The 21186-nt window shown below is 51.8% G+C and overlaps 1 protein-coding gene across 6 annotated transcripts in view; it reads left to right on the plus strand.

The window, feature by feature from the left end:
• The window catches only part of PMFBP1 (polyamine modulated factor 1 binding protein 1), a 136800-nt gene that overhangs the window by 54945 nt on the left and 60669 nt on the right, over window positions 1-21186 (plus strand). For 5 of the 6 annotated variants that reach the window (XM_077288541.1, XM_077288538.1, XM_077288544.1 and 2 more), the window contains 2 exons: window positions 9116-9168; window positions 12682-12802. In XM_077288541.1, coding sequence (XP_077144656.1) covers window positions 9116-9168; window positions 12682-12802 — 174 coding nt within the window. The remainder of the gene's footprint in view (window positions 1-9115; window positions 9169-12681; window positions 12803-21186) is intronic. The other variant, XM_077288543.1, reaches the window with a different exon arrangement.

Genomic DNA, 21186 nt, shown 5'->3' on the forward strand with positions numbered 1-21186 from the left:
ACCGCCCCGCGCTGGAGTGGCCCGCCCTCCCGCCTGGAGTGTGCCCGCCCTCCCGCGCTGGAGTGTGCCCGCCTCCCCGCGCTGGAGTGTGCCCGCCTCCCCGCGCTGGAGTGTGCCCGCCTCCCCGCGCTGGAGTGTGCCCGCCCTCCCGGCTGGAGTGTGCCGCCCTCCCGCGCTGGAGTGTGCCCGCCCTCCCCGCGCTGGAGTGTGCCCGCCCTCCCCGCGCTGGAGTGTGCCCGCCCTCCCCGCGCTGGAGTGTGCCCGCCCTCCCCGCGCTGGAGTGTGCCCGCCCTCCCCCGCGCTGGAGGTGCCCGCCCTCCCCGCGCTGGAGTGTGCCCGCCCTCCCGCGCTGGAGTGTGCCCGCCTCCCCGCGCTGGAGTGTGCCCGCCCTCCCCGCGCTGGAGTGTGCCCGCCCTCCCCGCGCTGGAGTGTGCCCGCCCTCCCGCGCTGGAGTGTGCCCGCCCTCCCCGCGCTGGAGTGTGCCCGCCCTCCCCGCGCTGGAGTGTGCCCGCCCTCCCCGCGCTGGAGTGTGCCCGCCCTCCCCGCGCTGGAGTGTGCCCGCCCTCCCCGCGCTGGAGTGTGCCCGCCCTCCCCGCGCTGGAGTGTGCCCGCCCTCCCCGCGCTGGAGTGTGCCCGCCCTCCCCGCGCTGGAGTGTGCCCGCCCTCCCCGCGCTGGAGTGTGCCCGCCCTCCCCGCGCTGGAGTGTGCCCGCCCTCCCCGCGCTGGAGTGTGCCCGCCCTCCCCGCGCTGGAGTGTGCCCGCCCTCCCCGCGCTGGAGTGTGCCCGCCTCCCCGCGCTGGAGTGTGCCCGCCCTCCCGCGCTGGAGTGTGCCGCCCTCCCCGCGCTGGAGTGTGCCCGCCCTCCCCGCGCTGGAGTGTGCCCGCCCTCCCCGCGCTGGAGTGTGCCCGCCCTCCCCGCGCTGGAGTGTGCCCGCCCTCCCCGCGCTGGAGTGTGCCCGCCCTCCCCGCGCTGGAGTGTGCCCGCCCTCCCCGCGCTGGAGTGTGCCCGCCCTCCCCGCGCTGGAGTGTGCCCGCCCTCCCCGCGCTGGAGTGTGCCCGCCCTCCCCGCGCTGGAGTGTGCCCGCCCTCCCCGCGCTGGAGTGTGCCCGCCCTCCCCGCGCTGGAGTGTGCCCGCCCTCCCCGCGCTGGAGTGTGCCCGCCCTCCCCGCGCTGGAGTGTGCCCGCCCTCCCCGCGCTGGAGTGTGCCCGCCCTCCCCGCGCTGGAGTGTGCCGCCCTCCCCGCGCTGGAGTGTGCCCGCCCTCCCCGCGCTGGAGTGTGCCCGCCCTCCCCGCGCTGGAGTGTGCCCGCCCTCCCCGCGCTGGAGTGTGCCCGCCCTCCCGCGCTGGAGTGTGCCCGCCCTCCCGCGCTGGAGTGTGCCCGCCCTCCCCGCGCTGGAGTGTGCCCGCCCCTCCCCGCGCTGGAGTGTGCCCGCCCCTCCCCGCGCTGGAGTGTGCCCGCCCTCCCCGCGCTGGAGTGTGCCCGCCCCCCGCGCTGGAGTGTGCCCGCCCTCCCCGCGCTGGAGTGTGCCCGCCCTCCCCGCGCTGGAGTGTGCCCGCCCTCCCCGCGCTGGAGTGTGCCCGCCCTCCCCGCGCTGGAGTGTGCCCGCCCTCCCCGCGCTGGAGTGTGCCCGCCCTCCCCGCGCTGGAGTGTGCCCGCCCTCCCCGCGCTGGAGTGTGCCCGCCCTCCCCGCGCTGGAGTGTGCCCGCCCTCCCCGCGCTGGAGTGTGCCCGCCCTCCCCGCGCTGGAGTGTGCCCGCCCTCCCCGCGCTGGAGTGTGCCCGCCCTCCCCGCGCTGGAGTGTGCCCGCCCTCCCCGCGCTGGAGTGTGCCCGCCCTCCCCGCGCTGGAGTGTGCCCGCCCTCCCCGCGCTGGAGTGTGCCCGCCCTCCCCGCGCTGGAGTGTGCCCGCCCTCCCCGCGCTGGAGTGTGCCCGCCCTCCCCGCGCTGGAGTGTGCCCGCCCTCCCCGCGCTGGAGTGTGCCCGCCCTCCCCGCGCTGGAGTGTGCCGCCCTCCCCGCGCTGGAGTGTGCCCGCCCTCCCCGCGCTGGAGTGTGCCCGCCCTCCCCGCGCTGGAGTGTGCCCGCCCTCCCCGCGCTGGAGTGTGCCCGCCCTCCCCGCGCTGGAGTGTGCCCGCCCTCCCCGCGCTGGAGTGTGCCCGCCCTCCCCGCGCTGGAGTGTGCCCGCCCTCCCCGCGCTGGAGTGTGCCCGCCCTCCCCGCGCTGGAGTGTGCCCGCCCTCCCCGCGCTGGAGTGTGCCCGCCCGCCCCGCGCTGGAGTGTGCCCGCCCGCCCTCCCGGCTCCTCGTCTGCTCTGCCAATCGGCTCCTCGTCTGCCCTGCCAATCGGCTTCTCTTCTGCCCTGCCAATCGGCTTCTCTTCTGCCCTGCCAATCGGCCCCTGGTCTGCCCTTCCAATCGGCCCCTGGTCTGCCCTTCCAATCGGCCCCTGGTCTGCCCTTCCAATCGGCCCCTGGTCTGCCCTTCCAATCGGCCCCTGGTCTGACCTTCCAATCGGCCCCTCGTCTGCCCTTCCAATCGGCCCCTCGTCTGCCCTTCCATTCGGCCCCTCGTCTGCCCTTCCAATCGGCCCCTCGTCTGCCCTTCCAATCGGCCCCTGGTCTGCCCTTCCAATCGGCCCCTGGTCTGCCCTTCCAATCGGCCCCTGGTCTGCCCTTCCAATCGGCCCCTGGTCTGCCCTTCCAATCGGCCCCTGGTCTGACCTTCCAATCGGCCCCTGGTCTGACCTTCCAATCGGCTCCTCGTCTGCCCTTCCAATCGGCTCCTCGTCTGCCCTTCCATTCGGCCCCTCGTCTGCCCTTCCAATCGGCCCCTCGTCTGCCCTTCCAATCGGCCCCTCGTCTGCCCTTCCAATCGGCTCCTCGTCTGCCCTTCCAATCGGCTCCTCGTCTGCCCTACCAGTCGGCTCCTCAACAGCTGTATTTTAAAGTCTGTGTTACGACTACCATACCCAGCCTTCTTCTTCCCCCATGTCTTCTGTTCTGAATGAACAGTGTATTCCTTTGAAGCCGTGTTCAGACTGATGTATGTCGCAGTCCTTCTACGTATCACAACGCCCAGAATGACCGAGATCTCTCCTGGCCTAAACGTATTTGAGGGTTCTGCCTTTGGGACTGGAGACTCCATGATCAGTGTGGGCATTGCATTCTGTGAGATACAGCTGGCAGAGCCCGGCCTTAGGCTGTTAGTCCCGGTCATAGACTTTACAAAACACAGCTTAAACATCTCTAGAAAGGGAGTTTCCATCTAGAGAAATCAAACATCTTTGCAATTTATCAATTATTACAAATTCTCTTTATTTTCAGGAATAGAGTGATTTTTAATTCTATAGTTTGCCGCTCGTTGCCTAGGTTACCGACCACCCCTGTAGGCACAGAGTAGTGGGTTATCTAGGAGCGTGGTGCTTGCAGGCTTTCCACTGTAGAGGCTGTTGCTCCATATATATTGTTTTGCTTGTTTTTTTAAACCCTGGACCTAGATGCGTTGCTTTTACTTCAATAATGTATTGTATCTCATTGGCCAACTTTTTTTTTCATCACAAATATGTTGAGAAAGTAGTCAACTTCATCTACACTGAAATGTCTGTTTATTTTCATATCAACGTTAAATCTGCCGCTTTTCTCACGTGTCATCCAGTTTGCATCTGATTTTTTTTTTTTTTTTTTTTTTACTCATACCTTTTTTTTTTAAACTTTAGGTAAAGTGCCTGCACTTTTATTTATCCGTTGACTCTTAAAGGGGTTGTCCAGGCTTAGGTACAAGTCTATGTGACTGCAGACTTGGTAAAGCGTACTTGTCATTTGTGTGATGTGAGGATTCTCCGGCGGCAGGACATTACCGCAGGTATTCAATTATACTCCCGGCTACATTCTGACTAGACGTGTCCAGACTCACTCAGTTCACGTCTAGTCGGCATGTGACCACATGTTTACAAATGACATACTGGCAGTTACACCGGAGAATCCTGACAGCGCGCAGTGCCCTCTATATGAGAAGAGCAGGCTTTAACCCCATGGCCGGACAACCCCTTTAATAGATCAGTGAAAAACGTATACAGGTACACAGGATGTTTTCCTCGTTTTGTCAGTGCTATACAGATCCCCTTAGACATTAATAGCCGAGTTTGATCCACAAAACAGATGGACCAGAGACACTGATCCGTCTATAAAACAGATTTATGCCTAGATCTTCTATACTCTGTGGACCTGTACTGTGCGAGACTCGCTTTCTCCAGAGTTGTGATTTTAGGTCGTAGCTTTGCTACATCCAGCCCTGTTTTCACTTTGTGGTTACTTTTCAGCAGTGAGCACTGGAGGGCAGCAGCCCTCTGTAATATTCACAGGGGCTCCCGTTATGCTGCTCAATGGGACAAGTCAGGTTTAAAAAAAAAAAAAAAAAAGTAATCTCTTTAAAGGGTTCCTTCCATTTTCATAAATGGGTGTAGCTGGATAGGTAATGTAATTTAGCGTTTATTAGCTATTTTCAGCCATTCTTGAGATATTGACACTTCTTGGTTCACAACTCATTGCCTTGGAGACCAACCACCGCTGCTAGACCTCAGAGTGTGCTTGTAAGCTCTGTTTTGAATCGCCGGAGCGCTATGTAACCTCCTAATCATGGTCAATTTACAAGCTATCCAGCAGCGGAGGTCGGTCTCCTCGGCAGCGGCTGCAAATTTTAGCAATTTTTACACGCACAATATTGTACTCCCAAGGTGAGAATATTCCTTATAAAGGGTGTTAGGGGTAGTGTGACAAGCCCCCTTACTGGTCTATGAACACCTGGCTAATTTGTTGCTGAAAGTTTAACCAAAAAAATTGTAATATTGCCTATTTTTGCTTTATCCGTTAATTTATGTCTTTAAGTTGACTTATTTTGGTTTTCGCGCACTATTTTAGGTTTGGGTTTTAATCATCCAGATGTTTTAGAAAGGTGGCAAAGTTTTTGCACAATTGTTTTCCGGTGCCCTAATGCAGCACAACATTTGCCTATATATTATTTTTTTATTATAATTTATTTTGCGCAGTTGAAAACTAAGCTGCAACATTTCGCTTTAAAAAAAGGTCACAAATACAGTTAAAAAAAAATAGCACATTTACTTATCACTGCAAGACTAGGTGTCTCATGCCTCCTGGTCCTACCACTCCCCTCCACTGATTTAACAGCTTTCTGCCTATGCACAGTGTACACAGCTGCCAATCAGTGGTGTGGGCGGGGTTATACAGGGTTCAGCATTCAGAGAACCGCTAGATCTACAGCAGAGAAAACAGGGATTGTATCAAAACTGCATCAAGCTGCACAGTAACGCCGGAGACACACTGGTGCGAGATACGGCCGAGTCTCGCTGGTTAAAAGCAAGCTGTGGCACCTGCACTCCGGAGCGGAGCGTGCAGCTGCATAGCAATACATGGAGCCGCACGCTCCGCTCCGGAGTGCAGGTGCCACAGCTTGCTTTTAACCAGCGAGACTCGGCCGTATCTCACACCAGTGTGTCTCCGGCCTAAGTGACACATCGCTGGAATCAGGGTCTCTGCCCCTACATGTTGATTCTCTCAGATAACTTGCTGACTGATTCCCTATGTTATGGGGGAGAAGGCCGCAGCGAGACGCCTTGCTTTCAGTTTGCCATCCTCCAGCATTCCCATGCCACAATGTTAGCTGGGCTCTGCCTAGGAGAGCGAGGACCAAGTGCAGAATCCTGTCCTGTTCCTTAAAACTGTTGTCCACCTACAGGAGCACTTTTTTAATTTTATTTTTTAACTTCATTTCAATATATTTCAATAATTTTTGCAATTGGTTTTCATAAACAAATATTGCAGAGTTTGCCTTCTGTGGTGTCGGTGTTGATGGCTGCTGAATAAGTGAACTGATAATCAGTCAGTGAGCTCGCTGTGACAGTCTGACTGGGAGTTTTGTGACTCTGTTATCTGTCCTTCTCTGAGCTCCTCTAAGGCTGGTTTCACACTTGCGCTAAAAAACGCATGCGTTTTTTTTCTATACTTAACATTAAAAACGCATGCGTTTTTTTGCATGCGTTTTGATGCGTTTTTGGCAACGCATGCGTTTTTTTATGCTTGCGTTTTGTTGCAGAAATGCAACCTGTAGTAATTTCTAGCGGCGTTTTTTTGCCGCAAAAAAACGCATGCGTTTTTTCGCGGCAAAAAAATGTATTGCTGTCTATGTAAACGCATGCGTTTTTAAGCACATGCGTTTCTATAGAAAAACACAAGAAAAAACAAGAAACCCTAGGGATCCTAACCGTTAGGGTTAGGATCCTAACCCTTAGGGTTACGGTTAGGGTTAGGGTTAGGATCCCTAGGGTTAGGGTTAGGATCCCTAGTGACCCTAGGGATCCTAACCCTAACCCTAGGGATCCTAACCCTAACCCTTAGGGTTAGGGTTAGGATCCTAACCCTTAGGGTTAGGGTTAGGATCTAACCCTTAGGGTTAGGGTTAGGATCCCTAGGGTTAGGGTTAGGATCCCTAGGGTTAGGGTTAGGAACCCTAGGGTTATGGTTTGGGTTAGGGTTAGGATCCCTAGGGTTAGGGTTAGGATCCCTAGGGTTAGGGTTTGGGTTAGGGTTAGGATCCCTATGGTTAGGGTTAGGGTTAGGATCCCTAGGGTTACTAGGGATCCTAACCCTAACCCTAGCTATTTCTGTTTATAGTGGGTTTTCTAGTTGATTTTGATGATTGGCAGCTTTCACACACTTCTCATCATGCGTTTCAAAAACGCAAACGCAGGAAAAAACGCTTGTAAACGCGTCAAAACGCCGCGTTTTTTTTTACCACATGCAAAAACGCATGCATCTAAAAAACGCAGCGTTTAAACGCGTTTACATGCGTTTTTGCACCAAATGCATTTGCGTTAAAAACGCTGCGTTTTTAAACGCAAATGTGAAACCAGCCTAAGCTGATTTATCACCACAGACCACATCAAAGTGTAATGTGCAGAGAAAAAAAAAAAACCTGTAAAAGCCAAACGGTGCAAAATTTAGTAATGGAAACCAATAGCAAAAATGATACATGCACTTAAAAAACAAACAAACAAAAAACAAACAAACAGAAAAAAATAATATATATATATATATATATATATATATATATATATATATATATATATATATATATATATATATATATATATATATATATATATATATATTTATATATATATATATATTTATATATATATATATATATTTATATTTATATATATATATATATATATATTTATATATATATATATATATATATATATATATATATATATATATATATATATATATTTTATTTTTTTTTTTATTTTTTTTCATAAAGCCCTCAAAGGTGGGTAACCCCTATAAATCATAAGTGTCACATGGGAAGAAGTAGTAAAGTGCATGCTATGGTTGATTATAAAGTGGTCTGGGTAGTGTGCCGGTTCCTTACTCGGCTCCACTCAAAACATTCACACCAAGTGTCCAGATACCGTGGGCAGTCCGGGTGTCACAGACCACAAGAATATGGCCGCCTAAAGGATCAGGTGGGGGATGGGCAACCAAATAAAAGCGCCATTTGATAATAACTTGCACTGGTGCATACTGGTATAAAAGTGGTGTATACTTTTGGAGATAAAGGGGTATTCCCATCTCCAGGATCCTATCCCAGTATGTTGTATACGTAATAATATTAAAAATACCTTCAATTAGAAATGTAGAATAGTTCTTCTGATAAGCTATGTCTCTTATCCCATATGTAGGGCATTGCAGTAGCTTAGGTATCCATGGTTATGACAGTTGTTAGTGTCACCATGGATACCTAAGCTACTGCAATGCCCTTCACATGGGGTAAGCGACATAGCTTATCAGAAGAACTATACTACCTTTCTAATTGGAGGGATTTGCTAATATTAGTGTTACATATTGGGATAGGATCTTGGAGATGGGAATACCCCTTTAAATCTTCTAATTTTTTATTAACTGGCGACCATTTTTAGAACATCTAATGATGTGGCAGGCGAGCGACATTTCTGGTGTTAATTACGTCTCTCTTCCTCCGGATGTTAATTATCCCTTGCCTTTTCCATAGATAATGAGGCGGCCATGATGGCCGTCAGCGCCACACACGTACGCGGTGTACAGTCGTCCATGGCCATCAGCGATCCGTGAATGTGTCACACTCACACGTTCCTATAATAATCACGCAGCCCCTGTGGTATAATTGCAGGATAATTAACGGATCATCTGTCTCACGGTCCCGCGTCCCCTCCCCCCGCTCTTGAGATTTGTGGTTTCTCAACATTCAGATGGAGTCATTATGATTTTGCATATGATTACAGCCTTGTGCAGAACAACAGCGACATCTACACGTGTGGCAATGGCACATGTATACATATATCCTGCCCTGCAGCCTTACCTGGGGGAATCTCTAAAAGTTGGGAGCTGCTGCGGCGGGCAGCCAGATCCTCCTCTGGGTACCACAAGGTGACATCCTCCCCCCTGCAGAAATTAGGGCTGACATGTCGGGGGTCTCCAATTATCTTCAGGAATGTGGTGGCCGGTCATCTGTAGGGACTGCTTAGCTCCGATCTTAGATGCCAGATTTTTTTTTTTCCTTCCAACTTTCTCATTTCCTAATAAGCCCCCCCCTCCCCCGTCCGAGGGGTTCTAATGAGATGCAAATGAGATATGCAGAAAGCCATAGCCCCGTAGGATGATTAACCACTGCCGACTTCAGGCTGCGCGAGTTTAATAATCCTCTGCCGCCCCTCCGCTCCTCGGCAGAGGAGTAAGATCCCGGACCCCCATCGTTGCGTTTCTCCAGCTCAGATTTGGGGGGGTGGGTCTGCGCTTTCCTCATGCTCACGCAGAATCCTTTAGTGCTCGTCTTTGTAATCCACCTCATTATTTTATAGTGTGCCCAAGCTCGTTAGCTAAACAATTATTCCTCATTAGAAAAAAAAAAAAAAGTGCGGATGTATTAAGGAAAAAATAAAGCCGTGAGCAGCGCAGCTGTAAATGCATTCCAGGTTCCAATGCTCGCCATACTTTATTTATTTTTTTGTAAGATCCTCATCCTTTTGCCGTGACTTATCCATTATTATTATTTTATTTTTTTTCCAGCGCCAGGTTTTGCACCCGCACCCGGTGCCCGGATCCAGCCCAGCCTCGACCATGTGAGTACCCATCCATCCAGGGCACGCTCTTTTGGCTATGTACCCGTGAAGTGCAGCGCTCTTTGCAAAGTGGTGGCAGACTCCTGACTAGCTCCCAAGTTTCTGCTCCTCGGAGTGACGCTCCCACATAGGCAGATCCGGGAGAAAGGTTTAGGTTCGGCCCCATTCATCTCCCTGGTGATAGCAGCAAATGCAGATAAATCTCTCGCAGCCTCCTGATCTTGCTGCTTCTGCGGAGCTGCCTTTTTTTTTTTTTCCTGCCACGTACCTGCTCTGGAAACGTTTCTATTTAGATTTTTTTTTGCCTTTTTTTTGCCTCTTATCCAGGTGTCCCTTGGCAGCGACCATCCCTGTAAAATCCGCGGCCCAGAACCTTTTGTTTGTTGTTGACGAGGCGTCTCTTTCCGTGTTAATTGCCAAACGAGCTCGCCGAGCCGCAGGAAAGCGAATCCCCGGAGGAAGACGTAATGCTGTAAAAGATGCCAGGGTCCTTGGCACGGATCCTTTTTTTTTTTTATCCAATGATGATTTTTTTTTTTATCCCCTCCATGTTTATCCGCTGGCTCCATACTCAACTGGCGCTGCAGGATCCATCATTGCTTGCTCACTGCGGCAGAAGAAACATTTGAGGGGGAGGGGGTATCCACATCCGTCGCCCCCATGCCCGCTCGTTCACCTACCCTCCATGTCCTTGCATCCCTTCGGCAATGGAGGTCCGCTCTGGCAGTCGGCGCCCCGTTCTTTGTCTGCTCCGGAGACCCACTTCATTGGCCGCCGTGACATATACCCGCTGCCGATATCACACGAAACTGTGGCGTTGCCACTGAGTGGATGGCATCGTGCCAGCTCGTCTGCCATCCGCCCTTGCTCTTTTTTTTTTTTTTTTCCGCTTTCCTCCTCCTCCTCCTGTCGGCTTGATGTTAATTAACAGACGGGCTAATTGATTTAAAAGCTGGAACCAAAAAAAAAAAATTACAGTTAACTTTTCCCAGAGGGTAGGAGTGAGCGGCAGCCTGGCATGGGTCTGCTGGGCGTAGGGGAGAGGGGGATGTGCAAAGCCTGCAGCATAGGAAATGGGGGCAGAAAAAAATAATAAATAAAATCCCCTAGCAGTAGTGGAGACCAGCTGATGGGAATTGTGGAGAAACTGCCTGGGCAGGACTATATACTGCCATTCTGTGTTATTCTAAATAAGCTGGGCACTCCCCATTCCCTCCCCCTGAGCCGAGAACGCCATGCTGAACTCATCCGTCCCCCCCATTAACACCCTGCAATTAGGTAAAATAATCCCCCGGGACCAAGAACACCTCGTCAGATGAAATAATTATGAAGTGCTGTGCGCCGTCGCACAGCCCCCCCCCTTCTTTAACCATCAGCGTCCTTATTTCCTAATTCCGGATATGTCCGTATGTACGTGTACATTGGCACCGTCCGGTCCCACCGCTGCCTGCATCTTTGCATCTTTTTTTTTTTCCCATTCTCAAAAGGCCTTAAAAATTTCCAGCGCTGAACCAGTTAATTAACAGCACAATTAGCCATGCAAATAACAGGCTTTGTTTGGAGGCTGTTTGTTTTGCATGGACCTGTGCATCTGGGAAGAGGAGATTGTAGGGCGAGAGATGCCATCATCACCATGTCTGACTCGTCCGGTCCTCTCCTGGAAGCCTAAATCTGTGCCGCCACCACCGCCGTCCTAGGGGAAAAAATACAGTGTGCAAATCAGCCCACATTTGCATAATGTCTCCTGCCTTGAATATGCAGATGAGCTGTATAATTTATGAGGAGTCTGGAAGCATTTTTTTTCCCTTCTCTCCATGATTTGCAGAGAGGGGTTTAGATTCCTCTCTGTGCCAGCTCTGCACAGACCATCTACAAGCTGCGCCCTCCGATCTGGCATTTCTTTTCAGGAAGGTTTTTTTTATTATTATTAGGATTATTTTTATTATTATTTTTTCTTTTTAATTATTATTTTTTCTTCCTTGTCTGCCGTCACGTTGGAAGAGGTGCCCAATGGAGAGCCCACAGTGCGGGGCATATAGTCCTGGGTGCAGCTTGTCAGGTTCCCTTTAACTCATCAGCCGCTGACATGAAAAGGAGGGTAAAACCTGAGGTGGCGTTAATTATGGAAAAAATAAATAAATAAATGAGCGGCTCTCGGGAATCGGCCAGCTTGCAATATCCGCATAGAGGAATCGTAATGGAGCCTGCCCCGGAAATACATAATGCAAGAAATATTGTAAAAGTCGTTTTTATAGAATTTTTATTATTTTTTTATTTTATTTTTTTTTTGTGCAGACCTCCTTTCCCCTCCAAAAAGAGGATTTTTATATATATATATATATATATATATATATATATATATATATATATATATATATACATACACATACGCACACACCGTATATATGTGTGTGTGTATATATATATATATATTTTTTGCAGGCCTCCTCTCCGAAAATGTAGAATATTTACCATTTTTTTTTTATTTTTATGTTGTGAGGACTTCCTCTTTCCTCTCAAAAATATATAATGTTTCTATTTTTCTTATATTATTTCTTATTTATTTTTTATTGTGGAGACCTCCTCTCCCTTACAAAATTATAAAATTGGTACTATTCTTTTTTTTATTATTATTGTGCAGACCTCCTCTCCCCTCCAAAAATATAGATTTTTTTTTTTACCATTTTTTTTATTATTTGTTTATTTTTATTTTTCCTGATTATCCAGAAAAGTATTCCTATTCACCTGTTATGCACACGTTCTCTCCCCTCCCAAAATTTAGAATTTTAATAAAAGTATTAAAATAAAAAAAAAAATAAAGGTTCGGTTCTGTGTATAGGAATGTACATGTAGATCTGAGAGGTGAGCGGGTCCAGGCCTTGTGGAACTACAGCAGCCAGAAAGCCCAATGATGGATATTCTACATACATCTAATGGGGCAATAACCGCAGGATAACAAAACACGTCCCAAAAATTAGAATTAAAAAAATTATTTAAATAATTGGAGCAATAAGGGAAAAAAAATAGTGTGTGTGTATGTATGTATATATATATATATATATATATATATATATATATATATATATATATTTCTTTCTTATCTTTTAATTTTTGTTCCTGAGTTCTCTTTTTTTTCTCCCTGTTATAGTAGAACAATTGATTAAAGGAAACGACACAAATTAAACAATAATAAAAAAAATAAGTTTCTCCTTTTCCATAATTGAGAGTAGGTGGGAGTTTTCCGCATTATGGTACCAATTATTTTGGGGTTTTTTGTTTCACGACTTTGACAAGTGAAGGGTTAACGTTACTGCTCTTAATTAATGCACTAATTCTGTTCCCAATTTTCCTCATTTAGTTTCTCCTCCCAGATTAAAATGCAGTTGGCGCCCAGTAATATAATGTGGGCAGCTGCGTTAGGGAACAGAGGCCGGACTATTGTGGTGAAATGATGGCATGTGATAGCCAGCTTGGCTCATGTCCCTAATTTGCGTGTCTTTTTTTTTTTTTAAGAGGGGTCGTGCGGGAAGTGGAGGAGCTGAGGGATCTGGTGATAAATAAGGAGCTTCTCGTACAACAGCTGCACAGTCAACTGAGGGACGTGATTCACAGCCAGGAGCTGAGCCGCGTCGAGGTAATGTTGGACGCCCCCCCCCCCCCCCCCCACACGAGGTGCAATCTCATTCCTGACCCTGGAGCTTGCAGTTTTTCTTTTTTCCTGGCTGTCGACATGTTGTACATCTCCAGTAATTTTTATGACGTTGTAATATCCAGCGCCATGTAAGACCCCGTGCTCATCACGTCTGGGCTCTCTGCTCATCATATACACTTGGATTATCCCAAAAAGTCACAGTCACAGGCCAAACTTGGTGCAAATGATCACACTTTTTTTGCTGGTGAGAGAACTCCTCAGACTTTTCCGCATGCTGCTGCCACTGCTGACGTGATAGTTGTGTGACGTTGTAGTGTCCTCGGTTTGAGCAGTGTGCCCACTCTCATCCATGGCTGCGAGTCTCCTGACCCAAAGCCGACAGCTCATATTTGGCTGCTGATTTGGAATCGCGAGACCCATGGCCGACCTGTGAATTACACAGATGTGCTGAACCGGTAGATCATGTTACTTACCCAGTGACTCCTGTAAGAGCAGAAGCCCCAGCGCACTCCAGTGTGAACAGAGCCATTCTCATCGAGCAACATGAACGTGTCAAGGTGAATCTCAGATCAATGGATAGATGATTAAAAAAAATGGCACCTTGTCAGGATTATAATTAGGATTATATCACAGTATGTAGCCTCCAGATCTGCTAGTGGGGGGATACAATCCAATATGTTGTGCTTTGTATTGTACACTCACATTGCATGCAACAAAAAAAGGTATTCCGTTGTCCTATTATTATTATTTTAGGATGTGGGGGAGGGGCACTGTAGTGGAGCACCGTGCGCATGTTTTTCTTATGGAGGAGGGCACTGTGGATGATGGCACTATAGTGGAGCACCCTGCACATGTTTTCCCTATGGGCGAAGGCACTGTAGGGCAAGGTGCTGCGCATGTTTTTCTATGGAGGAGGGCACTGTGGATGATGGCACTGTGGGGCAGGGCCCTGCGCATGTTTTCCCTATTGGGAAGGGCACTGTGGACGATGGCACTGTGGGGCAGGGCGCTGCGCATGTTTTCCCTATGGGGAAGGGCACTGTGGACGATGGCACTGTGGGGCAGGGCGCTGCGCATGTTTTCCCTATGGGGAAGGGCACTGTGGGGCAGGGCGCTGCGCATGTTTTCCCTATGGGGAAGGGCACTGTGGGGCAGGGCGCTGCGCATGTTTTCCCTATGGGGAAGGGCACTGTGGGGCAGGGCGCTGCGCATGTTTTCCCTATGGGGAAGGGCACTGTGGGGCAGGGCGCTGCGCATGATTTCCCTATGGGGAAGGGCACTGTGGATGATGGCACTGTGGGGCAGGGCGCTGCGCATGTTTTCCCTATGGGGAAGGGCACTGTGGATGATGGCACTGTGGGGCAGGGAGCTGCGCATGTTTTCCCTATGGGGAAGGGCACTGTGGATGATGGCACTGTGGGGCAGGGCGCTGCGCATGATTTCCCTATGGGGAAGGGCACTGTGGATGATGGCACTGTGGGGCAGGACGCTGCGCATGTTTTCCCTATGGGGAAGGGCACTGTGGATGATGGCACTGTGGGGCAGGGCGCTGCGCATGATTTCCCTATGGGGAAGGGCACTGTGGATGATGGCACTGTGGGGCAGGGCGCTGCGCATGTTTTCCCTATGGGGAAGGGCACTGTGGATGATGGCACTGTGGGGCAGGGCCCTGCGCATGATTTCCCTATGGGGAAGGGCACTGTGGATGATGGCACTGTGGGGCAGGACGCTGCGCATGTTTTCCCTATGGGGAAGGGCACTGTGGATGATGGCACTGTGGGGCAGGGCGCTGCGCATGATTTCCCTATGGGGAAGGGCACTGTGGATGATGGCACTGTGGGGCAGGGCGCTGCGCATGTTTTCCCTATGGGGAAGGGCACTGTGGATGATGGCATTGTGGTGGAGGGCCCTGCTCATGTTTTCCCTATGGGGTCATTCCATGGTAACTTACATTTACAAGCCAAAAACTGGCTACAGATTGTTCTTTAAAGGCAGGAACAAAAAGGAGTGAATGTATATTGTACATTAAACTATTCTCAATAGATTTCAACACAGATTGATTTTTCAACAATAAAATTAAGTATAAAATACAGTGTTATTACTTGGTAACTTACGTTACAAAAAAAGGAAAGGCAATTGTCCTTCATGAGTCTGCCAAGTTTTCTGTTCTGGTAAACAGGGGAGAAGCACAATTAATATTGTATTAAAAAACCATAGTCCCAGCAACTTTAAAAAAATTATTTTAACCTTTCAAGCTAAAAGCAACAGTTTTTTTACAAGAAATATAGATAACTTACGTTACCGCACAGTATAGTAACGTACGTTACCGCACAGTATAGTAGCTTACGTTACCGCACAGTATAGTATCTTGCGTTACCGCACAGTATAGTAACTTACGTTACAATATGTTGCCATCCATTGGGTTAAACTTATTGTAAGGTAAGTTACCATCATCTTTGTTACGTAAGTTACTATATTGTGTTGTAACGTAAGCTACTATGGAGTGACCCTATGGGGAAGGCAGTGTGAGGCAGGGCCCTGTGCATGTTTTTCCTATGGGGCAGGCATTGTGGATGATGGCACTGTGGGGGAGGGCACTGCGCATGTTTTCAATGTGGATGATGGCACAGTGCATGTTTTCCCCAAAGGGCCCTTTGGACTGTGGCCCTGTAGGGGAGGGCACTGTGATTGCGGTCCTGTGGGGGGAGGACAGTGTGGTTGGTGGTCATGTGGGGGATGGCGGAAAACGTGGTTGGTGGCCATGTGGGGGATGGCGGAGAACGTGGTTGGTGGCCATGTGGGGGATGGCGGAGAATGTGGTTGGGGGCCATGTGGGGAATGGCGGAGAATGTAGTTTGCAGTCATGTGGGGGATGGCGGAGTATGTGGTTGGCGGTAATGTGGGGGATGGCAGAGAATGTGGTTGGCGGTCATGTGGGGGATGGCGCAGAATGTGGTTGGCGGTCATGTGGGGGATGGCGCAGAATGTGGTTGGCGGTCATGTGGGGGATGGCGCAGAATGTGGTTGGCGGTCATGTGGGGGATGGCGGAGTATGTGGTTGGCGGTCATGTGGGGGATGGCGGAGTATGTGGTTGGTGGTCATGTGGGGGATGGCGGAGAATGTGGTTGGCGGTCATGTGGGGGATGGCAGAGAATGTGGTTGGGGGCCATGTGGGGAATGGCGAAGAATGTAGTTTGCAGTCATGTGGGGGATGGTGGAGTATGTGGTTGGCGGTAATGTGGGGGATGGCAGAGAATGTGGTTGGCGGTCATGTGGGGGATGGCGGAGAATGTGGTTGGCGGTCATGTGGGGGATGGTGGAGTATGTGGTTGGCGTTCATGTGGGGGATGGCGCAGAATGTGGTTGGCGTTCATGTGGGGGATGGCGCAGAATGTGGTTGGCGGTCATGTGGGGGATGGCGCAGAATGTGGTTGGCGGTCATGTGGGGGATGGCGGAGAATGTGGTTGGCGGTCATGTGTAGGATGTCGGAGAATATGGTTGGCGGTCATGTGGGGGATGGCGGAGAATGTGGTTGGCGGTCATGTGGGGGATGTCGGAGAATATGGTTGGCGGTCATGGGGATGGTGGACTATGTGGTTGGCGGTCATGTGGGGATGGCGGAGAATGTGGTTGGCGGTCATGTGGGGGATGCCGGAGAATGTGGTTGGCGGTCATGTAGGGGATGGCGGAGAATATGGTTGGCGGTCATGTGGGGGATGGTGGAGTATGTGGTTGGCGGTCATGTGGGGGATGGCGCAGAATGTGGTTGGCGGTCATGTGGGGGATGGCGCAGAATGTGGTTGGCGGTCATGTGGGGGATGGCGCAGAATGTGGTTGGCGGTCATGTGGGGGATGGCGGAGTATGTGGTTGGCGGTCATGTGGGGGATGGCGGAGTATGTGGTTGGTGGTCATGTGGGGGATGGCGGAGAATGTGGTTGGCGGTCATGTGGGGGATGGCGGAGAATGTGGTTGGCGGTCATGTGGGGGATGGCGGAGAATGTGGTTGGGGGCCATGTGGGGAATGGCGAAGAATGTAGTTTGCAGTCATGTGGGGGATGGTGGAGTATGTGGTTGGCGGTAATGTGGGGGATGGCAGAGAATGTGGTTGGCGGTCATGTGGGGGATGGCAGAGAATGTGGTTGGCGGTCATGTGGGGGATGGTGGAGTATGTGGTTGGCGTTCATGTGGGGGATGGCGCAGAATGTGGTTGGCGTTCATGTGGGGGATGGCGCAGAATGTGGTTGGCGGTCATGTGGGGGATGGCGCAGAATGTGGTTGGCGGTCATGTGGGGGATGGCGGAGAATGTGGTTGGCGGTCATGTGTAGGATGTCGGAGAATATGGTTGGCGGTCATGTGGGGGATGGCGGAGAATGTGGTTGGCGGTCATGTGGGGGATGTCGGAGAATATGGTTGGCGGTCATGGGGATGGTGGACTATGTGGTTGGCGGTCATGTGGGGATGGCGGAGAATGTGGTTGGCAGTCATGTGGGGATGGCAGAGAATGTGGTTGGCGGTCATGTGGGGGATGCCGGAGAATGTGGTTGGCGGTCATGTGGGGGATGGCGGAGAATATGGTTGGCGGTCATGTGGGGGATGGTGGAGTATGTGGTTGGCGGTCATGTGGGGGATGGCGGAGTGTGTGGTTGGCGGTCATGTGGGGGATGGCGGAGAATGTGGTTGGCGGTCATGTGGGGGATGGCAGAGAATGTGGTTGGCGGTCATGTGGGGGATGGCGGAGAATGTGGTTGGCGGTCATGTGGGGGATGGTGGAGTATGTGGTTGGCGTTCATGTGGGGGATGGCGCAGAATGTGGTTGGCGTTCATGTGGGGGATGGCGCAGAATGTGGTTGGCGGTCATGTGGGGGATGGCGCAGAATGTGGTTGGCGGTCATGTGGGGGATGGCGGAGAATGTGGTTGGCGGTCATGTGTAGGATGTCGGAGAATATGGTTGGCGGTCATGTGGGGGATGGCGGAGAATGGTTGGCGGTCATGTAGGGGATGTTGGAGAATATGGTTGGCGGTCATGGGTATGGTGGACTATGTGGTTGGCGGTCATGTGGGGATGGCGGAGAATGTGGTTGGCGGTCATGTGGGGATGGCAGAGAATGTGGTTGGTGGTCATGTGGGGGATGGCGGAGAATATGGTTGGTGGTCATGTGGGGGATGGTGGAGTATGTGGTTGGCGGTCATGTGGGGGATGGCGGAGAATGTGGTTGGCGGTCATGTGGGGGATGGCGGAGTGTGTGGTTGGCGGTCATGTGGGGGATGGCGGAGAATGTGGTTGGCGGTCATGTGGGGGATGGCGGAGAATGTGGTTGGCGGTCATGTGGGGGATGGCGGAGAATGTGGTTGGCGGTCATGTGGGGGATGGCGGAGCATGTGGTTGGCGGTCATGTGGGGGATGGTGGAGTATGTGGTTGGCGGTCATGTGGGGGATGGCAGAGAATGTGGTTGGCGGTCATGTGGGGGATGGCGGAGTACGTGGTTGGCGGTCATGTGGGGGATGGCGGAGAATGTGGTTGGCGGTCATGTGGGGGATGGCGGAGAATGTGGTTGGCGGTCATGTGGGGGATGTCGGAGAATATGGTTGGCGGTCATGGGGATGGTGGACTATGTGGTTGGCGGTCATGTGGGGATGGCGGAGAATGTGGTTGGCGGTCATGTGGGGATGGCAGAGAATGTGGTTGGCGGTCATGTGGGGGATGGCGGAGAATATGGTTGGCGGTCATGTGGGGGATGGCGGAGAATGTGGTTGGCGGTCATGTGGGGGATGTCGGAGAATATGGTTGGCGGTCATGGGGATGGTGGACTATGTGGTTGGCGGTCATGTGGGGATGGCGGAGAATGTGGTTGGCGGTCATGTGGGGGATGGCGCAGAATGTGGTTGGCGGTCATGTGGGGGATGGCGGAGAATGTGGTTGGCGGTCATGTGTAGGATGTCGGAGAATATGGTTGGCGGTCATGTGGGGGATGGCGGAGAATGTGGTTGGCGGTCATGTGGGGGATGGCGGAGAATGTGGTTGGCGGTCATGTGGGGGATGGCGGAGAATGTGGTTGGCGGTCATGTGGGGGATGGCGGAGAATGTGGTTGGCGGTCATGTGGGGGATGGCGGAGCATGTGGTTGGCGGTCATGTGGGGGATGGTGGAGTATGTGGTTGGCGGTCATGTGGGGGATGGCAGAGAATGTGGTTGGCGGTCATGTGGGGGATGGCGGAGTACGTGGTTGGCGGTCATGTGGGGGATGGCGGAGAATGTGGTTGGCGGTCATGTGGGGGATGGCGGAGAATGTGGTTGGCGGTCATGGGGATGGCGGAGAATGTGGTTGGCGGTCATGGGGATGGCGGAGAACGTGGTTGGCGGTCATGTGGGGGATGGCGGAGTATGTGGTTGGCGGTCATGTGGGGGATGGCGGAGAATGGTTGGCGGTCATGTGGGGGATGGCGGAGTACGTGGTTGGCGGTCATGGGGATGGCGGAGAATGTGGTTGGCGGTCATGTGGGGGATGGCGGAAAAAGTGGTTGGCGGTCATGTGGGGGATGGCGGAGAATGTGGTTGGCGGTCATGTGGGGGATGGCGGAGAATGTGGTTGGCAGTCATGTGGGGGATGGCGGAGTATGTGGTTGGCGGTCATGTGGGGGATGGCGGAGAATGTTGTTGGCTTTCATGTGGGGGATGGTGGAGTATGTGGTTGGTGGTCATGTGGGGGATGGCGGAGCATGTGGTTGGCGGTCATGTGGGGGATGGCGGAGTATGTGGTTTGCGGTCATGTTGGGGTTGGCGGTCGTGGGGGATGGCGGAGTATGTGGTTTGCGGTCATGTTGGGGATGGCGGAGCATGTGGTTGGCGGTCATGTGGGGGATGGCGGAGTATGTGGTTGGCGGTCATGTGGGGGATGTCACCACAGCTGTTACCTGCACGGTTTATTTTCTGGTAATTGCCATGTCTGTGAGGTTTGGGGACAGGGTTTTGCCGGTGATTTCCTGATTATCTGAGCTGTTCGGAAATGCCAAATGTTTTTCTTTTGAGGCTTTCAGACAGTGGAGGGCAGAGTTTCCGAACTGGTAGTTTTCAAGATGGTGCAGAACTCCAACTCCTGTCATGCCCTGACTGATGCATGTGGCCATGGCATGCTGGTAGTTGTAGTCTGGCAGCAGCTGGAGATCCACAGGTTGGTCGTCCCTGGTGAAGGTAGTTCTTTGTCACATCTCCTTCGTTATACAGCGATGGTCCTTGCTGGGCAGATTATCTGGGTCCCAGGAAAGTTGGATGATTGTTTCCCAGAAGCGGAAATTAATTATGAAAATGAAGCAAAAAAAAAAACTTAAAGAAAAATGATTTAATATTTTAAGTTAAAAATGCCCCAATGCTGCTGATTGTTAATGTGTAGTGATAGCGATCCATGGTGATTACCCTGGAGGATCAGTGGCTTCGCAGTGAGGATATATGCGGGGGGGATAACCGGGGCTCATCACTGTCTACGTTATGATGTAGAGACGAGGCGGGCGTGAATGATGGGATCCCCGGCCGCTGGCACAGTCACACTGGACACTCTTCCATCCCTCGGCCATTAATCTGCGGCTGCTGGGAGAGAGGAAGATTTACTGGCTGCTACTCCCATGTATTCACCCTGCCCCGTCCTCCCAGCTTCATCTGCCTGGCAGCACCTTACAGATCACCGCGCTGGAATCTATCACCACGAAGTGCGGCCATCTGATCGATGACTGAGTAATGGACTCCGAGTACATTAGCGAGCCCCAGTCTAATGGCAAGCTGTTGCCTATGGCTCCTGATAGCGATCACTTATGGTGTCCTCTAACTCATTAGCTGCTGCCAAGACTTGGCTCATGTACAGGCTGGGGGTGCGATCAGCGCAGTCTGCACACTGCCCACGTGCTGGTCTTCATCTACAGATGGCATCATATGTGTTACTTTAAAGGGTTATTCCCAAGCTAGTAAGTAATCCCCTAACCACAGGATAGGAGGCCATTTACTGACCACTGGAGGTCCGACTGCTGATCCGAAGATTGAGGCTTTAGAAGCCCGATCCTGAGCACTAAGCTTGGCTTACTTCAGTAGCCCCATGCATAATGACCTTAGCGCCTCCACTTCTCTACAGAGTCCAGAGACACTGTTCGGGGGTTCGCTAGAGGTCCCAGCGGTCGTAACCACCAGCGTTTAGTAAGTTATTCCCTATCGTACAAATAGTTTACTATTTCAGCATTAATAGAGCGATAAGTTCTAAATCAATAGTTCATGTGAAAATAACAAGCTCAGAGAAATCTGCTTCTTTCTCCTAATTAATTGCAGGGTAATATGTCCTCCGACAATACAGACTTTCCCATTACTGAGATAAGACAGTT

The sequence above is a fragment of the Ranitomeya variabilis genome, chromosome 2 (genome assembly GCF_051348905.1).
Source record: "Ranitomeya variabilis isolate aRanVar5 chromosome 2, aRanVar5.hap1, whole genome shotgun sequence".
Taxonomy (NCBI): Eukaryota; Metazoa; Chordata; class Amphibia; order Anura; family Dendrobatidae; genus Ranitomeya; species Ranitomeya variabilis.